The sequence below is a fragment of the Pectinophora gossypiella genome, chromosome 11, assembly GCF_024362695.1.
Source record: "Pectinophora gossypiella chromosome 11, ilPecGoss1.1, whole genome shotgun sequence".
Taxonomy (NCBI): domain Eukaryota; kingdom Metazoa; phylum Arthropoda; class Insecta; order Lepidoptera; family Gelechiidae; genus Pectinophora; species Pectinophora gossypiella.
In genome coordinates this window covers 5,649,925-5,671,976 of record NC_065414.1, presented here as the reverse complement: position 1 = coordinate 5,671,976, position 22,052 = coordinate 5,649,925, and the positions used below count along the sequence as shown (strand labels likewise).

General features: G+C 37.9%; 1 protein-coding gene across 1 annotated transcript; it reads left to right on the top strand.

The window, feature by feature from the left end:
* Positions 1-14,729: 14,729 nt before the first annotated feature.
* Positions 14,730-19,441, top strand: LOC126370986 (pancreatic triacylglycerol lipase-like). The gene is made up of 6 exons (XM_050016171.1): positions 14,730-14,849; positions 15,537-15,714; positions 16,287-16,435; positions 16,929-17,174; positions 18,305-18,641; positions 19,346-19,441. The coding sequence occupies exons 1-6, from the start codon at positions 14,813-14,815 to the stop codon at positions 19,389-19,391; spliced, it is 993 nt and encodes a 330-aa protein (XP_049872128.1). The 5' UTR covers positions 14,730-14,812; the 3' UTR covers positions 19,392-19,441.
* The last annotated feature ends 2,611 nt before the right edge of the window (positions 19,442-22,052 follow it).

Sequence of the window (22,052 nt, the reverse complement as noted above, 5' to 3'; positions counted from 1 at the left end):
TAATGCAGCCGGGACCAATGGCTTAACGTCCCTTCCAAAGCACGGAGGAGCTCGAGATGAAAACTTTTTTTTGTGGTCACCCATCCTATGACCGGCTTTTGCGAAAGTTGCTTAACTTCAGCAATCGCAGGCCGAGCGCGTTTACCGCTGCGCCACCGAGCTCCTCATCATTTATCATCTGAGGACTTTGTATCAAAAGTGGCTGCAATTTGTCTTCTAATTGTTTGTAGCTATTCTCTCACCAGGGATTACGGGACTGAGTTTATGAATTATGTACTGAGGTTGCTATCATATTGAGACTCTCGATATGATCTGGTACAACCCTATGACGTCATTTCGGGCGGTCGAATTAAGGGCTGTTACGTCACGGGAAACAAGCATAATTTGCCATCATCACAATTTTAACAAACCCAGTGTGCTCACCAGTTAAAAGATATGCTACATACTTATTTATTTCATCATCATCATCACTCTCTTGTCTATCAAACGCCAATTCTTTCACTTCCTTATAAAACACGACGTTTTGATGACGCTTTCTCTTTAATATGTTCGATGTAAACTCTTCTTGGTCTTCCACTATGATGTTGTTAATAAATTCGTCGTGTCTTATTGATCATCTTGCTTCTTCTGTCTTCAATAACTCTCAATATTATAATAATAATTACGATTATAGACGTAATGGTCAACCTATCCTACGAGACGCTCTCTCTAATATTTTTACGAATCTTTTATAATGAAAAAGTTTTCTTGTAATCTGATTGAATATTTGTCTGAAATTTGAATACATTAGAATATTATTGGTAATATATTGAATTTCAATAACTCCAAATCATTATAGGATCGAATTGAATAATTATAATTATGCGTAATTTTGACAAGTTTGTTGGTACTTCGATTTTTAGGTAATTTAAATTAATATTTAATTTCGATTTTTGTTATACTTGACAAGATTTCTGTAGACGGTCAGATAGGGATGGAAAGAAAGTTTTTTTTTTTTACGTCGCGTCGCGGTCGTTTTCGCAGCCGATGGAGGGTCTCTGATAGGCTAATCTATAGGCTGCTATCGCGAGCTGAAATTATAAAGTTACCACACTCCTTACGCTTCGCCCTAGACTAACCTCACCCATCCTACATCAAGTAATGCATGACAAAATTCAAAATCACCTCTTCTTCCCGAACATTTTAGAAAAATATTCAAGATAGCTACTTACCTAAAACAGATGCTGCTGTATTTCGACACAAAGATAAAGCTTGGTGCCACCATCGTAAAATTTGTGCTTGGCTACGCGAAAAAATGCGAGAAGCGCATTCTTTTCAACGATCTAAAACGAGCGATATTTTGCGTTTTCGCGATATAAACATACGGATTAATTTTGCCTTTTTAAAACTGCTTCTTGCTTTTTGAAACGTACGTATTATGGTTATTATTACTTTAGTTTCTATCACTAATTGAGTTGATCGCGTTTTACGTAAGGTTTATTAAAATGTTTTTAAGTCGCTCTCTAGCAACCAGTACCAGTAGCTACTATTAACCGATGTAAGTAAGTAGTCGTTACATGAGCTATGTCAAGGGCCTTTGGCGGCTCAATAATAACCCTGCCACCAGGGTTGATGGGATTGGTAATCCACTTCACGACCCACGCGATAGAAGAAGAAGCAACTAGTATGTCACGACGGTTCTATCGATATAGACAGAGGCGCTTATATCGATATAACTGGCTTAAGTTTATGTGCAAGACCATTAAAATCACCCCAGGGGGGACAGAGTCATCTTCTCTGCCCTCCGCTGGGACATTTCCTGTTCAGCGCGTCCTTGCCGCGTGGGTAGGAGCCTCTTACTTCAGTAGGCCGGAGTGAGATGATGGCTGAGTTCGAATAGGGACCCAGACCTACGGGGTATAACGTAGAACCCTTTCCCAAAGATACGGGTGAAGACCTCAACTGTTGCAGAAGCGGAGATGGGAGCCATCGGGAAAAGTCAAGTCACAGGGACTGTAACCTGGAACCTGACAGAGGGTAGCAGTAACTGTCAGTAATATTCAGAGGCAAAGGGTAGGAGTCCTAGTACGGCTTTGAAATAAACTGCTCTGGGTGCCATCACCCAGAGTACTGCGGGGCGGAAAGCAAGAGGGAAACCACTGCCCTATTTATTCCTAAAAAGTAGCATGGAGAATGCTACACCAACAAAAGCGTGGCTCTTAAATAAGTGATGACGAAGTTTATGTGAGTATAATTATGTATTTTATTACCTACTACAATCGTGATTAGATAAAGATTTGGCTTTAATATAATTCGACATTCAATTTACTTAAAAGTAACCTTCAAATGAAGTTTCGGACTGAAGTGGTAAATATTTTCTTAAATTACTTAGCCGCTAAGTCTCAGCTTATTAGTACTTAGATATTACATTTCTACTTGGAAATTCAGTCTCTTTTCCATAAATTTTCTTAGCAAATACGTTTTCAAACTTTAAACATAATATTATTAAGCATCAAAGAAATCTTTTCAGGATTCAATACCTACCTACACGTCAAAACATAAAAACTCGTATCTAATTTATTAATTTTAAATGATAATTCGTTTTTTTAGCAAAACAGGTCTGGTATTATAAATATACAGTGCTTAAAAATATTTTTTTTTGCGTTGAAAAGCTTTTTATAAAAACTAATTCTATTTTTGCAGACATGTCTAGGTAGGGCTGCGAAGACAAATATTCAGGTAGGTGTTTAAGGCTTCGGCCCACCTAATGCTAATCAGAAGCAGCGCAATTTGTATGCGGGTCCGTGTAAGTTGTAATACAAGAAACTAATTATGTAGTATATCACGCCAAAAGCCGTAGCAGGGGAGACGCGGCAGGGCAGACACTGCCCGTTAGAGCGCGTGCCTGCACGGTGGCAGCGCCGTAGCGATTTACTTGATAAATCATCGAATCAGTGCGGAAAAAATAATGTTAATATAATTCCAAAGCTTTTATTTGAAATATGGAAAATACTTAGTTTGTTAACAATCATATAATTCACAATAATTAGACTCGTATTAAGTAGATTGGTTGCGCAACCAACAGTGCTCCAGACATTTGTTGGTGATGATGATCGTTGCCACATTCGTATTCTAGATGTGATCAGGGGGCTTAAAAAAGCCACATCGAAGCAATTCATCTTAAAAAGCAGTACTTAATACTATTTGACATTTGTTTGCATTGCGCACTTACTTTTATACACGTAAATGTCAAATTTCAATATCGCTTTTTTTTTAGATGAATTGCTTCGATAATCCTATAATCCGATAATTTTTTAATCCCCCTGGCGTTTATTTTTAAGTTATTTTTTACACGAAAATCCTTAATATGATGCTATTTAATAAAAAAGACCTTGAGAGCATAATACATTAACTAACATCCATTCCACAAACAATGTCGTTTACAATACGATGACGTGCAGTAATACACTGTGTCTATACATTGGAAGTTTACGGTTTGTCACCAAGATATGAAAAGGATAGGAAAGCTGGGTACAATAGCGAGCTTTTAGTAGATTTGTGAGGTGGACCGTGTCTGGCAATACAATTTGTACCTTGTGAAAGCGATAGTGACATCAACACGCCTTGAAATGTGTCATTATATATATATAAAAAAAAAACAATCAAATACGAAAAACATGACGAGTAATGCGTTTCGGTGGATAGACCTAACCTGTGTTGGGCTGGTTTTCCTTAAGGTCAAAGTCAATTTATTGCACACCATATGGTAAACAGTAGTTATAAATATTCTTATAGTACCACATATAGACCCGGGAGTATAGCAAAAATAAGAAAAAGTATCAAGAAACTAAATTAAGCTAGAAATACAAAAAAAAGAAAATAATAATAAGTACTTAACATTAAACAAAATAAATCAAAAAAATAAATTTGAAAATCTTAAAAACTAATTAACAAAATCTACAACACTTACGGTCTATTTGTCAATATAAGAAAAACTCTTGGAGTGGTTAAAAACTTTTCTTAATTAGGTATTTTATTAAGTTAATTTTAAACTCTTGTATATTTAAATCTTTCTGTAGCACCATTGGAATCCTATTGTAAATTTTAACTGCCATGGCAAATGGACCAGAACCTATCATTTCCATGGTTCTTATGGGGAGCGGTAAACAAGATTGTGGCCTGGAATATTTTGGGAATAAACGCAGATTCTTTTTCACCATAATGCAAACTTCAATTATGTATAAATAAAGATGTGAGTGTTAAAATATTATACTGTTTAAAATAAGGTTTACTGCTTAGGCATTCTTTTTGGTTGTGTTTTGCTGGTGTTGGTAGGTCCGAAGCCTTTGGCAAACAGGACCGAAGACACTTTTTGTATAAGTACTAGGAACGCTTATAAATAAACAATAAGTAGTCGTTACATGCGTCATGTCAGGGGCCTTTGGCGGCTCAATAGTAACCCTGACACCAGGGTTGATGAGGTTGGTTATCTACCTCACAACCGACACGGTAACAATCATTATCATTTAAACCAGCATGGTAGCATCCTATTCCGTAAGCCTCTAAATCTAATTAATCGTTTAAAATAAATTTTTCGTCTACTGTAGAGATAAGAAATGAAAAAAGTTTATATGAAATTCTAAAATTTTATTGCAAAATGAAATACTTACACAATAGCACACCCCGGACACTTCATACAAACACCTCGTTTTACACAGACACCACACATTGACGTTATCGTACACGCGCATCTGTGTGTGTGACGTCTGACGCGATACGATTGAAGACTAAACTATGCTCGAGGGGGAGGGGGGAGTAAACCTATCTCAGACGCTGGTGAGGAGCGGAGAGTTGCCGTTCTATACGTAGTATTAATCCTTACCCATGCTGTCGTACAACACAACGCTATCCTTTCAAAGACAAGAAAGATTACCGACACATAGAATTTATAGGTAAGTAATAATAAATCTCTATATAACTTATAGGGGATCGTCGTATCTGTTTCTTCCACAGCAATGCAACAGCATTTTTAGTTTTGTGTTAGCAGCGAAGGAGTTCGCGCGAAGATTGAACGCAACCGGCCAACAGTTTAGATTAGAAAAGTTCTCGCCAGCCGTCCCTGAACAAATTGCTTTACTAATACAACAGATTTCGGACTTCTGCCGCTAAAACCCGGCAAAAACAAACACGTTTCCTGCGTACTACACAGCACTACATTTCTCGACACTTGTAATTTCGTCGCGTTATCGTTTTTGCGCCGCATTTAGGTCAGAAATTGATATTTGTATAATGTGTATTTAGAGAGGGAACTGTAACGATGCTCCAAAGTTTCTCTTGTTTAGCTTTAAATTACAACTGGTTGGGGATGAATAAAGTAATGTTTAATGTTTTGTTTTGTGAATGGATTATATTACAATCAAGAGGCGGTTTACGCCGATACGTTGAACCCTGACAGATAGTTTTTGTTTTGTGACGTCACACGAAGCTCAACCATGGCCGCCCGTTTTCGGGTCATGTAATACACAGATAAAAAATCACATTCTTAGTCTGTAAAAATAAAATATTTAAATATTTGAATTACAGTTAATAACTTAAGTTGCTTTTCCGAATTCAGTATGCAAATTGGATACTTGACAATTTTCGGATAAGTATTTTAATCATTACAAACGCTTATTATCTCTTAAAATATTTTATTTTCTCGAAAAAGCTTTTGTTTTTGTTTATTTTGTGATATGTGACGTCACACGAAGCTCAATCATGGCCGCCCGTGTTTCGGGTCTTGTTATAGACAGATAAGAAATCGCATTCTTATTTTGTAAAAGTAAAATATAAAAAAAATATCTTAATAAAAAAGATAAATATGGTAGTTTATCAATTATCGCTAAATGATAAACTACCGTAATCCGACATAGTTCAAATTTTATTGTTACAACTGTCAAGTACTTAGACAATTATTACCAACCGTATTTGATAGCGACTGCTTGAAAAATTTAGTTACTTAAGTGACCGCTAGAGCTGCTAGAAAATAAACCGTGCAAATTAAATAGACAATATTGTCAGGGGGATGCATGCCATCGAGGTGTGTTCTGAATTCAGAAGAGCAAATTACATTTGTATACTATTCTAGTTTTTAACATAATGTACTGCGTAAACCGGCGTACTTATATTATATAATATTTCGTTACTCAGTTGATGTTAACAAGAGCTACGGAGAATGTTTCGATTTTGTTTTCTCTTTGTAGGTTTCCGTAAGCACCGGTAAGTAATTGCTATAAAAACAAAATTCCTTTGATAGAATAGGTTGTCTTCAATAAACAGTTGTTGAAAATTTGTGAGTGCTCTTTCTTGACATCGATGAGAAACGGCGCTTTTAATCGGACCAGAAATATTCGACCATAATTTTCGAACTATTTGCCAACTATGAAACGAGTACGAGTATTATAATACTGAAGGGTTATAATATAAAATTCTGACTTTTTTTGACGTGACATATTGTAGTTTGCCGCAGATGGCATAAATGTCTTGGCCGGACAAATGCGGAGCGCTGAAAGCTCTCACCCGATACAACGTTTAAGACAACAGACCTGAGGGTGCCCAGTTGGGCGCGAACCTCTGCTCAGGGCGTCGTCTGAGAGGAAAAATAATTGAAAGTATTAATCGACCCTGGTGGGTCGATAGCGATAAGCGCTGATTGAAGGAAATCGTCGACCATGCCGGCGGGGTCGGTATCGGGGTCCTGAAGTGTTTGGTGTGGCGAGCTGATTGGCTGCCTCTATGGCTAAAGTAATCGGGTCGTCGGGATCGTATATTACGTCCGACACTTTATAAAATTCTGAACAAAATAAAAGTTTCCTTCAAAATCATATTCTGTCGGGGTAGTGCAGTAAATATTCATGGAAATATTCGTGCAGTTTGGGAATAGGACAGCGGTAGCATAAGAATAAGGAGGGCGGTGCATGCTGAATCGAAGAGTGCCGGAGCCGCCATCGATTTTACTTTGCCACTAACAAACCATGCATGGATAACACCGTAGTGCCTGCAAATATACATGCGATTTAATACTGAATATTGAGAGAGTCAAAGATTCTTGCTGGACAATATTTTCTAATCCATATTAACTAAGTATTTAGGTACCTTCTCATGCAATGTAGAATGCACTATGTCCGCTAAGTAGTTATGTTATGATAGTAGCCTTTGGATTCTCCATATAATATAATATAAGGATTTTCTTGTGGTATTCTGGGAGCTTGGTCCAACAACTTGAAGGAACCTTTGTGTTAATTATATCATGACAATAAGAAAATGGTGGAATATTCATCGGTGGGTCTTAGCTAGGTCAATCGCACGCACACTGCGCATTTCTTGTGGAAATATAAACAGAGGGTCCTTTCTTATCAGAGGAATTAGTTGCTTTTTCCGATGTGAAAGTAAGTGGTTAGGTAAATTTAATTAAGCGAGGGTCGTGCACGTCTAACCAAAGTGAGAAACGTCACGTTCCACCTCTACCTAGTTTGCCTCACTAAAGTGGAAACATCTGATCCTTTTTAGGCTAAGTAAGTATGCAACTTTGGCCTTACTTGAGTCACCTAATTCTTATACACAATTCTTCATATTATATTGTGCTACCACAGAACCAGATCACATTTTTAAATATTAAAAATTACCGAATTTCAAACGCTTTTACGCAAAATTTAATAAAAGTGATGACAGTAATTTTGCTTCCGACAAAGGGTCAGGTTGCCTGATATTTTATTAATTTCATCAATATACATTTTGGTCGGGCTTTATAACCCTACCTTTTGCACCACGTTTCAAATGGGTAGGTAATACGATTTCGATGTCTGGTATGATTTCGTGAATTTCACATAACAGTATCCTGGCAAAATCCCATATCAATTAAACTTAAATGGAGCAATAAAAGTGCACGTTATCGGGAGTCGTCAATATGAAGAGCACTTGGAAATTATAAGACCCACGACGAGAACGGCGGCTTAAGTATTTTCATCAAACTCCGCGAACGATAAATGGGTGTCTCCGCGCATGAACAGAACCATTCCTATTATTTCTCAAATGTTATCAGAATATCAAACAGCGATTCGGGAAAGTATCGCTTTCATAAAGTGAAACAGCTCAGGGGGTTATAGCCTTTAATAGCGGTAGCTTAGTGTGATATTCGTGTGAAGTAGAAGGCGTTGGGTTGATTCGAAAAGCGGCGCCTGGAGTGAGGAGTTGTGAGGAGCGAGTGTTTTTCACGGTCTCATTATGTGACGATTCGTATTCGAGGCCAGCACGAGGTACCAGTGTTGAGAGGTCGGAGGGTAACTCCCCTCTGACACATCGCATTCGACCGTGCTTACGAAGTTCGTAAACGATATTGATTTTTACCATCCGATTATGTGGAAAAATTCAATTATTGAAGAAACTTTTCTGGCTTTATTATGTTTTTACATTCCTAAACTGTTGGTTTATATAAAATTTAAGGCGTTTATGACGGGAATGTAGTTATAATGTAGCGAAATCTATTGCCGAATCGAAGCATTTGATTATGACTATAGGAAGTAAGTATCCATACCTACCTAGGTTTATCATACATGTCATACGTGTTAGTGACATCGTAACGAAAACTTTGAGGAATGATTCAGACCATGATCCTGAGTTGATATCAAGTGCAATTCTCTGTTGCAAAAATATGGAATTTAAAAAAAAATCATTTCCGCCTCAGTATTGGTTACGATGTCTCTAACACTTTATATTGTCTCAAATTAGATCTGAGGTCAGATTGATAAATTTTTTTATCAGAAAATAATCCATCCACATAATATCATGTAGTACCTATACCTTTCAATAAAGAGATCTTTATCAAAGCCAATCCACCAAAATAAATCACATAGGTACTTGAAAAACTAATTCGATAAGGGTGCGATAAATTAGATACGAATTGCTGAAAAAATGCAACTGAGCTGCTTTTACTTTTAAATTCAGTACTTTGTCAGTTCAGGTGCAATCAAGCTGACTTATGCAAAGTGCCCGTGAACTGCATTTTTGCAGTCCATTCACAGTGCAACGTCTGCCAAAGTTCTTAGTGAATCTGAACCGAGCATAATATTTGAAAGAACCCTCTCCACATTCTCATTTGCAGACATAATGAGCAACTGGGATTTGGCCTTTTCGTAACAAAAGTTACTTACACAATTTTGAGCTAGAGATAAGAAGCTCCATCTCCGAGCTAGTGGACAAAGGCGTCTCTGATTAAAGCGAAACTTTTTTCATTTCTTGTTTTACCAAGTGGTTAGGTATTGTAATAGAAGTGATTGGGGACGAAACTACGAGACGTCGTTGGCTCGCCGGGTCGCTGCTAACTGAAATTTTGTTTAGTTTTATTTCTCCCTTTTTATTTACTTCCAGAGTTTGTACGTTTTCGTCACTTTATTTAAACAAATAAATTACAGTGAACAAGTTCTCTTTGCATTACATGTTTCATTTATATTGCATTGACTACACTACGAGTACCTGTATAAACCAAAATGACTTCCATCCTCTTAGGTAAGTATGTTATTTTTTAACAAAAGTTGTGTTTCGGGTTTCATCATTCAAGTTTAGGTAAAATTAATGAACGATTCCAACTTCTCGATTGATTTTGTCACAGAGTTGATCTCGGATATTGAAGTTCAAAGAAAAAGGATTTCAGAATTATATGTTTATGTTGTATTGATGCTTTTCCACAGAACCGAGTTTAGGACTTAAAAACGTTTTAATAAGAATGATAACTAAGAAAAAGTGATTCCAAAAAAATAATTGGAATAAACTTTGCGTGACTTAGTTCTAAATATTTTATTTTTGGTAGAGCTTCAATATCTATACATTTTGTCTACAATGAACAAGGTTTACGGAACCACAAGAATTTACGTCCTTAAATAAAGCACCCGAATTTCTGAATCTACGTCGGAGCTTACCGGAATACCTCACGGATTCCCTTACATTTTTACGGCAGGTGTGAACAAATCCAAAAATCCGAGCTAAGTTTAAACCGTTAGCGGTTGCCAATTGAACCATTTCAGCTGAGTAATAGCGCGCTCTATTCTAAACGTTCCGGCGATTTATCTCAACAAATTCACAATGATTTCCAGATATAACAATTTTACGAGTACGAATTTCGAGTTCTCACGATTTTGATATTTGCAAAATTAAATTTATCAAACTCTGCACACGCGCTATTCACGGCTGATTCCTGATTCATCACATCCTTACCTTATAGACATAAGCACACCCCGGACACTTCATACAAACAACCTCGTTTTACACAGACACTACACATTGACATTTTCAACACGCGCAACTGTGTGTGTGACGTCTGAGGGCTGCGAATTACAATACCTAAATTAACTGTTATTACTTATTTAGGTAGGTAGTGCTACGTACGAAAGATGCTTTTATAATAATCAGTTAATATTTATTTACCACCCAAATCACAAACAAGAAATTTTGAACAATTAAAGTTCACAATTAAATAAATAGGATTTACGCTTGACTTAAAAAATCATTGAACTAATTAATTTATTGCATTCACATTATTTTACATTTAAGCACTTAGCCTAGGTTCAATTTTATTGCAAATTCACGCCGCGCAGGCGTACGCAGCGCAGACAATTACTGTGAGATCAAATATTCGAATCAAACGAAAGAACATCGGCGTCCAATTTCAAAATTCGAACATATAAACTAAACTGATAAAAATAAAAACAACGGTCCGCGCGCAGCTTTTACGATTCTAAACTGTGTCCGAGGGGGGTGAGGTAAACCTAGCTCAGACGCGGGTAGGGCGGAGAGTTGCCGTTCTATACGTAGTATTATTATTCTATGACAGAAGCGCGGTTTCTTGCTTCAGCATTTTAGTTTTAGTGATGAGTGTTGTGGGCTTTCTATTTTTAGTTAAGCAATTCATCACTTGTGTTGAAATTGCTTACGTGTTATATATGTTAATAAATACTGCAAGAAATTCAGCGCTTTATTTCAAGAAAGCGCTTTTCTTCATGCTTTTATTCTCAAAACAGATATTGCTGAAATAATAATTAAAAAAAATAATTCCATAATAACAATAGTACTCGTACCTATGTTAATAAATTCACATGTTGTAGAGAAGGTAGGTAAGTACTAACATTTTAGGGAGATTCGACACACATCGAATTCGAGCATACTCAATAACCTGACCTGGAAGATAATCCTATTGTGGTTTCAATACAATATCATTTACCTTACGTCCTTGATATTTGAAGTTTACAAAGGCGATGCTAATATTATGATGTAATAAAATTAAAAAATATATTATATATTGCTAATATTTATCTGACCATCACAGATATTACTATCGTTTACTTACTTCCCTTTGTCCTGCCTTATTTTTAAATCTAACTAACACCACGTTAAGTCAAAATTATGCATATCTTAATCTTTGACTTCAGTGCTACATAGTAATCTCACATTTAGTATGCAGACAATATAAGCTTGATGCTTGGTATAGAGCGCTCCAAATTCCTTGGTGCAGTTCATTCGGTTTTATTGTTAAAGATGTTAATATACGTAGCATAAGGCTCTGGTATCACACGTTTCATATCCCGAATATATTCGTGAGTCGGAATCAATACGACGACAAATTTCTTTTCAAAATCAAATTTCCTCGTAGCGGATGGCGTACTTTTGAACTTCAGCCAATATTTTATTTAAATCACGCAACTTTCTTCTCTGCCACAACACTGAGCAATTTTATTTTATAACTCTGATATCATTTTATTGATTTACGAATATAAACTCTTCGACATTTTGACTTTTAATCAGGTTTCTTTCCGGCTCTTGGGGTTTGCTTGAATACAGACGAGGCCTTATTTTATGAAATTGGTGCATTATTGTTATTCTTCTTCTATCGTGTGGGTTGTGAGGTGGAGTACCAACCTCATCAACCCTGGTGGCCGCCAAAGGCCCCTGCCATGGCTCATGTAACGACTACTTACTTACATCAATATGTAGTAACAGGGACCAACGGCTTAACATGCCGAAGCACGGATCATCTTACTTTCGGACAATCAGGTGATTCAAGCCTGAAAAGTATTTACCAAACAAATGACAGTCTCACAAAGTAATTTCGACAATGTTCCCATCGGGAATCGAACTCAGGACCTCCGGATCGTGCGCCCAACGCTCTAACCACTAGACCACTGAGGCTGTTCACGGAGTATTGTTACTTATACAGAATACTAAATAGACTTCAGTGCAATATTAATATATATTTTTTCAAAAAGCTAATTGAATTTAAGTTAATATCAATGAATGAATTCTAACGCAAACCAAATCAACATAAGTCAATACGTCAATTACATTCTTTTTATTTTAGTTTTGTGATACCTAGAGCAAACACTACATGCAACTTAGTAGATCTTGCTTAATATTCAAAGCAAGATCCTTATCCTTATCTTGTTAGAGCCGTGGTAGCCCAGTTCGTAGAACGCTTGCCTCTCATTTTGAGGTCACAGGTTCGAATCCAAGACAGGCCTAAACCAATGATTGTCGAATTTGTTAATTCATGTTTGGATCATAAATGATTATCACGTGCTCAGTGGTGAAGGAAATGCATCTTGAGGAAACCCTCACTTTTCCTTCGCGGGTTGGAAGTTGGTCAGACAGGCAGTCTGTAAAAAACCGCACCTGTCAAATATTCAGGTGAGGTAAGCGGACTGTACAGAAGCTGCGGGACTTATTTAAAAGAAAGAAAGAAAGAAAGGAACACACGACACGACAGGAACGGCCGTCAGACGGACGGGTTTTTTCATGACACGGACTACATTTTAACCTTGTTTATCTTTTAATCGAAGCCGTTATAACCCAGCTGCTAAAACGTTTGCCTCTTACGTTGAGGTCGCAGGTTCAAATCCAGCACAGGCCTAAACCAATGATTGTCGAATTTGAAAGTATATGTGATTTGATTTGATTAACATTCTTCTTTGTCTGTCACTGTCAAAACGCAAATCTCAATCGAAAACCATGCTAAATACATCATGCCTAGTATCACGACAGACGACAAGTTAATTAAGTGTTGACTTTGCACGCACTCTAAACGCAGCATTTTATTTGCCCGTTAGATAAAAAAAATAAAATACACCAGCTCTCCGATGCGTCAAATGTAAACGATGCTGCCTAACTAACCGAAACACCCCGTATTCCTCCCTATGTTTATTGGTTACTGTGTCGAAAATGCAATATTCCCCAATATGTTTCACTTGTTCCACTGTAACTTTTATGTACAAAAACGAATATCGGAAATAGAAATATCGAAGAGATATTTCCCATTCAGGATTGTATTGTGTTTGTACATCATTCTTTATTGTACCAACAACTGGATACAAACTGATGTGAAGTCAGTTTGGCAGTTGAAATGTATGCATTATTGTCTAGACAATACGACTATTAATATACAGTCACGTAGGGCACGCTCATTATAGGGGTGAAATGGTCATAGTAAGATAGTAGTTACGTTAAGCCGTTGGTCCCGGTTACTACTTACTGATGTAAGTACGTAGTCGTTACTTGAGTCACATCAGGGGCCTTTGGCAGCTCAATAATAACCCTGACACCAGGGTTGATGAGGTAGGTCATCCACCTCACAGCCCACACGATAGAAGAGAAGATGGTCACAGACCACCAGAATACAACTTGCATTCACACAGAATCAACTTGCAACTTATCTAGATGACGGCGTGAGATTTAACTACACCATCAACACGCTACTTTTAGGTATATTTTCTTAGCAAGGCTAACAGTCTTAAAATGTTAAAAAAATGTTAAACTAAAATAAAGCACTGGGGTCAACAGAGTGACGAAAACATATCTAAATAACATCTGCTATTAAAATGTGACCAAAAGTACAATCAAACAAGATAAAATAATAAATACCTAATAAGGTACCTACTGATCGATTTAACTTTATCTTATCATGAAAAAAAATCGCATAAACATTTACGCCGATTTGCGTCAATATTTATCACTTATCTTAATAAAATCATTAAAATAAAATATTTTCTTCACAAATTATGTAAGTACTTAAAAAAGATGCCAAGTCTTGTAACAACTAGATACGCGATGGGTGACCAAAAAAATCAAATCAAAATCCAATCTGTTTTGGTAAGAATTTGGGTACATAATTTGGTGTTAAAATTTATTTTATGGCTAAGTCCCACCAAACTCTATCTTTGAAGACATATTCAAACATTATTTACAATACAGGAAAAAGGAGCCCCCCAGCTTGTACCCGTTAGACGTCGGAGGATGTTCACTCTGGTTTTCAACTTTTGCTTGACGTTGTCTAGGTGTTGCTTATACGTCAGGGACCGGTCGAGTGTAACGCCAAGATAATTGGGGGTGAAATTATGTTTCACGAGTTCTCCACAGAACGTTACTTTAAGCTTCCTGTTAGCTAGGCTGTTGGTCAGGTGGAACGATGTCACTTCGGTTTTCGACGGATTAGGGCTTAGACGCCACTGGGTGTAGTAGCTTCCCATGGTGTCGAGGTCCTGCGAGAGTGCAATCTCACCTTCAACTTTTTCATCTTTTTCATCGTGAAGTATATATTATTAGGGCCGAAACGCTACCTAGAAAGAGTAGAGCTTGGTTGTGTACACTCCCGTGCCCTTTCAGCCATTTAGTAGGTATTATCTGATATATCACTTAATGAGATCTTTCTTGTTTGGTATAATTTATCAGAGGAAATCAACAAGGGCCCATCCGGCTATATATATTCAATAGATTTGCTGTATAGCTGTACCAGATTCTACCAAAACTCAGCAACATGTTGTTCGAGTTGTTGGTCTTGGCTTTTGCGACGGGTATGTATTCAAAATTAATTTATACTGTACTTGGTTGCCATTCAGGATTTTTATGGTTAAAAGTTGCAGGATCGAAAAATATAATATCCTATTATGCGAAAGCTCATCGACATGTGTATTCTGCCCATCCTAACCTACGGTGCCTAGATCTGCTCATTTACTAAACGTCAAAATTCCAGGCTCAAGCTCTGCCAAAGAGCGATTGAGCGTAGTGTGTTAGGTGTCAAACGAATTGATCGAGTTCGAAACACAACACTGCGTTTAAAAACGGGAATCGCTGATGTGAGACGTCAAGCCGCCAGACTTAAATAGGATTGGGCCGGATGTGTTTTTGGCATGCACCCTGACTGGTGAGTGGCATGGATTGTGACCCACTGGGTGCCTCAAGATGGGTACAGACGTTGTGTTAGACTTCGAAAGAGATAGCGTGACGACTTGGACGCTTGCCGGAGCGACTGACCGGAGTGCGCACAGGACCGCGATTAGATTATTTTTATGCAACAGTTCCTTATATAATGGAGTATGCTAAACCTACAACCTGCTTGTTTCATACAGATTGGCAGATTTCCATGTTGATTTTGCCTTACGCGATGCTCACGTGACGGCATTTACAATCCACAAACTCATTTGCAAACATATTCAGGGCACCGAAATTGTTTTTTTTACTAATTACATTCGACCTCCCAGCTTCCGTAACAGCGGTGCCAGTAGTCCCGGAAGTGGAAGTCCAGGAATATCCCCGGTTCATCGAGTTCCCTGGAGGCGATGGACAAATGCACAGCGTGGATTTAGAAGAAGAACCTGACTTGGATCTAATCGAAGCCGCCAACGATCCTACCAACAACCGATACTGGCTGTTTACCAGGTAAGAGATCTTTGGCAGTGCAATAGTAACTCTGACCCTTGATGAGATTTTGCTGAATGAAGAACAAGAAGACCAGGGGGGTTAAAATGGCCCCATCAAAGCAATTCATCCAAAAAACAATATTGCTACTTGACATTTGTTTGCATTGCGCACTTACTTTTACATGCGCAAATGTCAAATTGTAATATTACTTTCTAATATGAATTTCTACTTTTTAGCCCCCAGATGATATAATAATACTAGTTAAAATTTTATTTAGTAGTTTTGGTACGTTTAGTAGGAAAATGCTTTATTATATACGTAGTATTTTTAGTAATAGTATTTTTCAAACAAACCAGTTGTACATGATATCTAGTTTGTTTGCTGAATTTTAAAACTGATCAGCTGATTTAGCCGTGCTCTTGTCTGATATCTAAGACGTCTGGGAATTAAAGTACTTACATAGATAAAGAGCAAAGCTGCAGCTCTGTTTATTCGTACATAATTTGACTACTTCTTTAGCTATATTTTTTTCTTTTTCGGCTTAGTAATGAATGACGTGGGAGACTTTTACAGATTTTTTTACATTTCAGACGGAATCCTGATGTCGCCCAGCAATTGGCCTACAATGATGAAGAGTCTGTGTTCAACTCCAACTTTGACGCCTCTAAGGAGGTCGTTGTCATCTCTCATGGATGGCTGGGTGGCCAGAACAACAATATCAACCCTACTATCAGAGACGGTAAGTACAATATTTCATGACCGTCAGAATGGGAGTTCACTTGTATTTTGATGGCGTATTTTAGGCACTAGGTGGGATTTGTTCAGCACCATTTCAACTTAAACTAAACAAATAATACACCGACAAAATATGAGTGACCGATCATTCTGACGGTCATAATATTTTCTATTAATTTATACAGATTCCATTATTATTTTAGTTTCGATTTGCATAATGGAATTCGAAATATATTTCGATAAATTTTCGAAATATATTCAAATTATTTTATTGATATCATTCTATTACAACTAGATTGATAAAAAGCTGAATCAACATTATGAAATAATAATCATGAGAGTAGTCCATTTTTATCGGAGCTTACACAGCATCAGAGCTATTTGGAGGCTGCAGATCTAAAGAGCGTGGTGATGCTTCTTTCGGAGTTCTGCCGCCTACAGCTAAAACTTTTTTATCTTTAACATTTGATTATGATTATCTACTTATTGTTTCACAGCTTACCTCAACAGGGATGACGTGAACGTCATCGTCCTGGACTGGAGATACCTTGCACTGGGCGGCTACATAACTGCAGCAAGTGGCGTCCCGCGTGTCGGTCGCGGTTTGGGATTGTTCCTGGAGTTCCTGAACAGGCTCACTGGCGCTCCTTACGACAAGATGCATTTGGTCGGATTCAGTCTTGGAGCTCATCTCGTCGGCAACGCTGGCAGATTCCTCGACGGTCAAGTTGCTCGTGTTACTGGTAATTTTGACTTTTTATTTATTAACCACTATTAGCTATAAGGTAGTAGTGCAATAAAGGGTTTTTGTATTTTGTATTGTAGTAGTCGTTAAGCCAATTCGAGGCCTCTGAGGAATCGATAAGATGCTAGCCCAAATACCTCCACTAACCCGTAATGGACCTCATACGAAGGTCTATGCCCAGAAGTTGCACATATTAGGCAGATTGCATCAAGTCCGTTATTGCCCATGTTATGTCAGGAGACCTTTTTTATATTCAAATTAAATTATAATTATATAGACACTGGTGACATTATATAGACATTATATAGACACACATTACGGCAGTGGTGAGTCTTCAGAAGATTTTATAATTTTTGATTTAAGATTTTCGACATATGTAATTCAAAGCATCTTAGTAAGTTGATATTTTTGTTCTATGGCGACATTGCCTAAAATACGCGCGGTTTAATCGTATCTGAGATTTCATATCAAGAGTAGCTGCACTTGTCATCTGATTACTTATGGGTCTTTCCGCCCTATAAATGATATCGAGGGTGATTTGTATGCTATCTGTTCCATCAATAACTTGACTGGTAGCCATGTTTTTTGCTTGGTGGTACTGATTATAGCATTTAATTTGTAATTAACGTAATCAATATTCAATATTTAGCACAAAATCTAATCTTATCATGTCTCTGGATTGACGTTTAAACACCTTAGCGGACATGATATCAGACCCAATTCATCGTTTACTGCACTATCATTGCGAACAAGCAAAATATAATCAATAAAATAAGATTGCTATGCTACTTGGTAGCTACCTACACAATTTCCACTCGAATTAAGAATGCATATGAGTCATCGTAGAGCTCGAACGAATGTCAATCTGTTGAAAAGGCGGATCACTTCTTTACATATAAATAAACCATTAATGTATCGGACGACGGTAGTCAGACGAGGATTGTGAGGTAGAGGTGTGGAGACTTTGGTGGCTCAATAATAGCCCTGAGACAGATAAGTTTACTTATTTCTTTGAAATTTTTCATTACGTCAAGTTCTTCGACGACTCCCCTAATGGTATCAGTGTAACTCTGACCTAAGTGAAATATAATATGTAGTGAAACATAACTACCTACTTTCTTTTCTCAGGTCTGGACCCTGCTGGCCCTCTATGGCGCACCAGCTCCAACCGTATCTCCCCATCTGACGCCCGCTACGTTGAAGCCATCCACACCAACGGTGGTCTAGACGGTCTCGGCATCGGCATTTCTGTCGGTGACGTGGACTTCCACCCCAATGGTGGCAGTTCCCAGCCCGGCTGTATCACTCCCATTTGCGACCACGAACGTGCCTGGAAGTTCTTCGCTTCCACCGTCACTCATGACCATCTGGTAGGAAGACGGTGCTCCAACTTCATCCAGCTCAACCTTAACACTTGCAGAGGAGACCGGCTTAACATGGGCAACTCTGATTTGAATAAATCTGGGTGTGTATATTGTATAGAATTTAGATTTTGCCATATAAATTCTAGTCTGGATATAAAAAAACTCGTATTATACTTTTCTTATTACTTGCAATTTAGAATCTGTTAACGCGCGGAGTCGCCTCAGTACCTCGCACCCTGCTCCCGCGGGCCAGCCGCCGGGCGTGGGGGCGACTCCGCGCGTTAACAGAAGCCCACTTCTTAGAAATTAATAATTATGTAGGAAGTAATGTAACGCGTAATTCCGATAGCGGCAATAAATGGGAGATCATATACATCTAGTAATAAAAATAGATACTGGATAATACCATTCTCAACTTCACTGATAATAACCAGTCTATATTAAACTTCCTAGCAATAATTTTTTTATACGTCTACTAAGATAAGTTATAATCCCTAGATGTAATGATGGATTTTATTAGATTAGGTTATCGCCTTGTTTATTTCGATAATAATAAAAAAATATAGACTTGATTACATTTAATTATGATTCACTGCTTTACATGAAAAAAAAGTAGATACTCAACGCTACACGTGTTAAGGACGGTGTAAGTAATATTTAGTAATGGTGGGAAAGAAGTATTGAAAGAAAGTTATATAAAAAACGTAATCTCATTGCAAATTGTCCGATCCCATTTACCAAAGAGGATGAAAACAGCAACCTTAACAAATGAGAATTAAGTATAATACTTTTATCTTTTTTCCAGATCCGGAACCTACCGTGTCAACACCAGATGGCGTTACCCATATTAATTGAAATACTTGATTATGATCTGACATTCTATAAACGATTCTTGCATTAACTCTGTGGGTTTTTTTTATTACACCTAATAATTTGTCATCGCAATTATCCTCCTATCTCATAAATATATAAAAAAATCGAACATATGTATTATACTTGGCAGCATGTAGGTCATCTCAGTGATCTGTGAGAAATGAAAGCATTTTCATTTCCCCTATGCTGGGTGACCACTTATTTGCTTCTGTATATGGCTGATGCTCATGTCTCTTAACCATCCGTTGTCATCACTGGCAGACGTCGACACTAAGTCGTTCGTCTGATATAGCCCTAAGTCCGATCGCAGTTTGAACTCATTTAAATATGAGAACACCCGTCTACAATATGATAAAGTTGCATCCAGTATGCGCGCTCCCATAGTACTTGAGATACCCGGATTGTTTCCGAGTATTCGTACGTGTTCACGAGTCTAATTAGCACGAAAACGTGTCTCGACTGATCTAATTGTTGAAATTTAAGTCCTAAAACAAAAACACACATCAACAACATCGCTCTCGAATACACAAACAGCTTTATTATACAAGCTGTAGGTTCTCATTTCTCATATTTTATTCACAAATGAGACATTTCAATATTATTAAAATCACAACGGTGAAATTCATAGAAATGTTGGTGAAATTTTTGAGAAGTGGCTTAAAGCGACAAAGCGTAAATATACCGCCAGTGAATATGCTTGTTAAACAAATATAAACAGGAAATATAATTTTGGTTCATAATTTATAGTCTAAGAATAGGATGTCGAAAATATGATTATGAATAACCCCGTCTCGGTAATAACATAAAGTTACTAATAGGATATAGGTCCCATTGCTAAGCACATGACTTCCCTAGAATAAGGCACAATCGTATGGGCGTCAGGCGTCATATATACAAATGTGCGTGTTTGATAACATCGATATGTAGTGTCTGTGTAAACATAAACATAACATAAACAGCTTATATACGGCCCACTGCTGGGCACAGGCCTCCCCTCAATCAACCGGAGGGGGTATAGAGCATACTCCACCACGCTGCTCCAATGCGGGTTGGTAGAGGTGTTTTTACGGCTAATAACCGGGACCAACGGCTTAACGTGCCCTCCGAAGCACTAAATCATCTTACTTTTTCTGACAATTAGGTGATTCAAGCCTGAAAAGTCCTTACCAAACAAAGGACAGTCTCACATAGTGATTTCGACAATGTCTCCATCGGGAATCGAACCCAGACCCCCAGATCGTAAGCCTAACGCTCTAACCACTAGACCACGGAGGCTGTGTAAAACGAGGTGTTTTCTATGAAGAGTCAGGGGTATGCCCTCAGTCAACCGGATATGCTTATAAGCGTATATAGATGTCGGTTCGAACAATGGACGATAAAAAATCAGCGGCACGAAAGCCGTAGAACAATCGATTACGACTTTGGTGACTAGGTCCGAGTATTAGTGGGCGATATAGGGATATAATTTCCATAGCGAGTTTTTTAGTTGATTAAATCACTCTGCTCAATAGAAAACAACTTGGCAAAAATTGGTCTCGCTTCCACATCCTCACCAGTTAGCCTTGAATTGCAGTAAAGATCCCAAGAATCAAAGATTCAGAATCGTTATTATGGCTTTTCTTAAAAAATTTACTGTGTAACTTCATAATATTCTTCTTCTTCTATCGTGTGGGTTGTGAGGTGGAGTACGAACCCCATCAACCCTGGTGTCAGGGTTACTATTGAGCGGCCAATGGCCCCTGACATGACTCATGTAGCGACTACTTACTTACACCAGCAATAGCGCTTAACGTGCCTTCCGAAGCACGGATTATCTTACTTTCGGACAATCAGGCGATCAGACTCTAATGTCCTAACCAAACTAGGGACCACAAAGAAATTTTTGTGATATATCCCCACCGGGAATCGAACCCAGGACCTCCGGATCGTGAGCCCAACGGTTAACCACTGGACCACGGAGGTCGTTATTCATAATATTAATAAGCAGTTATAAATGTTTAGGACCTAAAGTGGATAGTGATGAGACAGTACTGTGACGTGTGTTACTGTCCGTGACTTAGTTTATGGTTGGTTTATTGGGATTTTCGTATTTTGATAAATTTTTCGCGTTAATACGCAAAAAGTCTGCCTCGTTGCTCTGTAGGGTGTGGGCCAGCTCCAACTCCATTCTGAAAACTATCGCGGCCAGGTATGGCCAGGTATAATTGGGGAATTATGAGGCACTGGGCCAAAATACTCGTAAAAAGGAACGAAATTTTATGATGTTTTTTCTACCACCTACGCTACTAACATTATCTTTTAAGTTTTGTTCCATGTTACTAACCAATTGGATCTATGTTATCTTAAAATTAAATAAATAAAAATAAGTAACAAAATTGTTGATTTTCTTTGCTGGCAAGCAGTCGATCCTTGCCTACCCGTGATTCACCGGCTTATTCTCAAACAGGTACCACTGGTTCGATTCCTGATACCAGACTTGCACCAATGAGTTATTCATTTATCTCATAAAGACACTTTGACCATTATAGTTCATTACGTTGGTCTAACAGAAAGCCCGGTGTAGCGTGGCTACTTAGTTCATCATACGATGAATGTACTCGTATACCTGGGTTTCCTCACGAAGTTTTCCGTCACCGCTA

Coding starts and splice junctions, on each gene's coding strand:
- LOC126370986 (XM_050016171.1), top strand. CDS start 14,813: ATGTTGTTCGAGTTGTTGGTCTTGGCTTTTGCGACGG. Junction 16,436..16,928: donor CAACCCTACTATCAGAGACG/GTAAGTACAATA, acceptor ATTGTTTCACAG/CTTACCTCAACAGGGATGAC. Junction 17,175..18,304: donor TCAAGTTGCTCGTGTTACTG/GTAATTTTGACT, acceptor TTCTTTTCTCAG/GTCTGGACCCTGCTGGCCCT.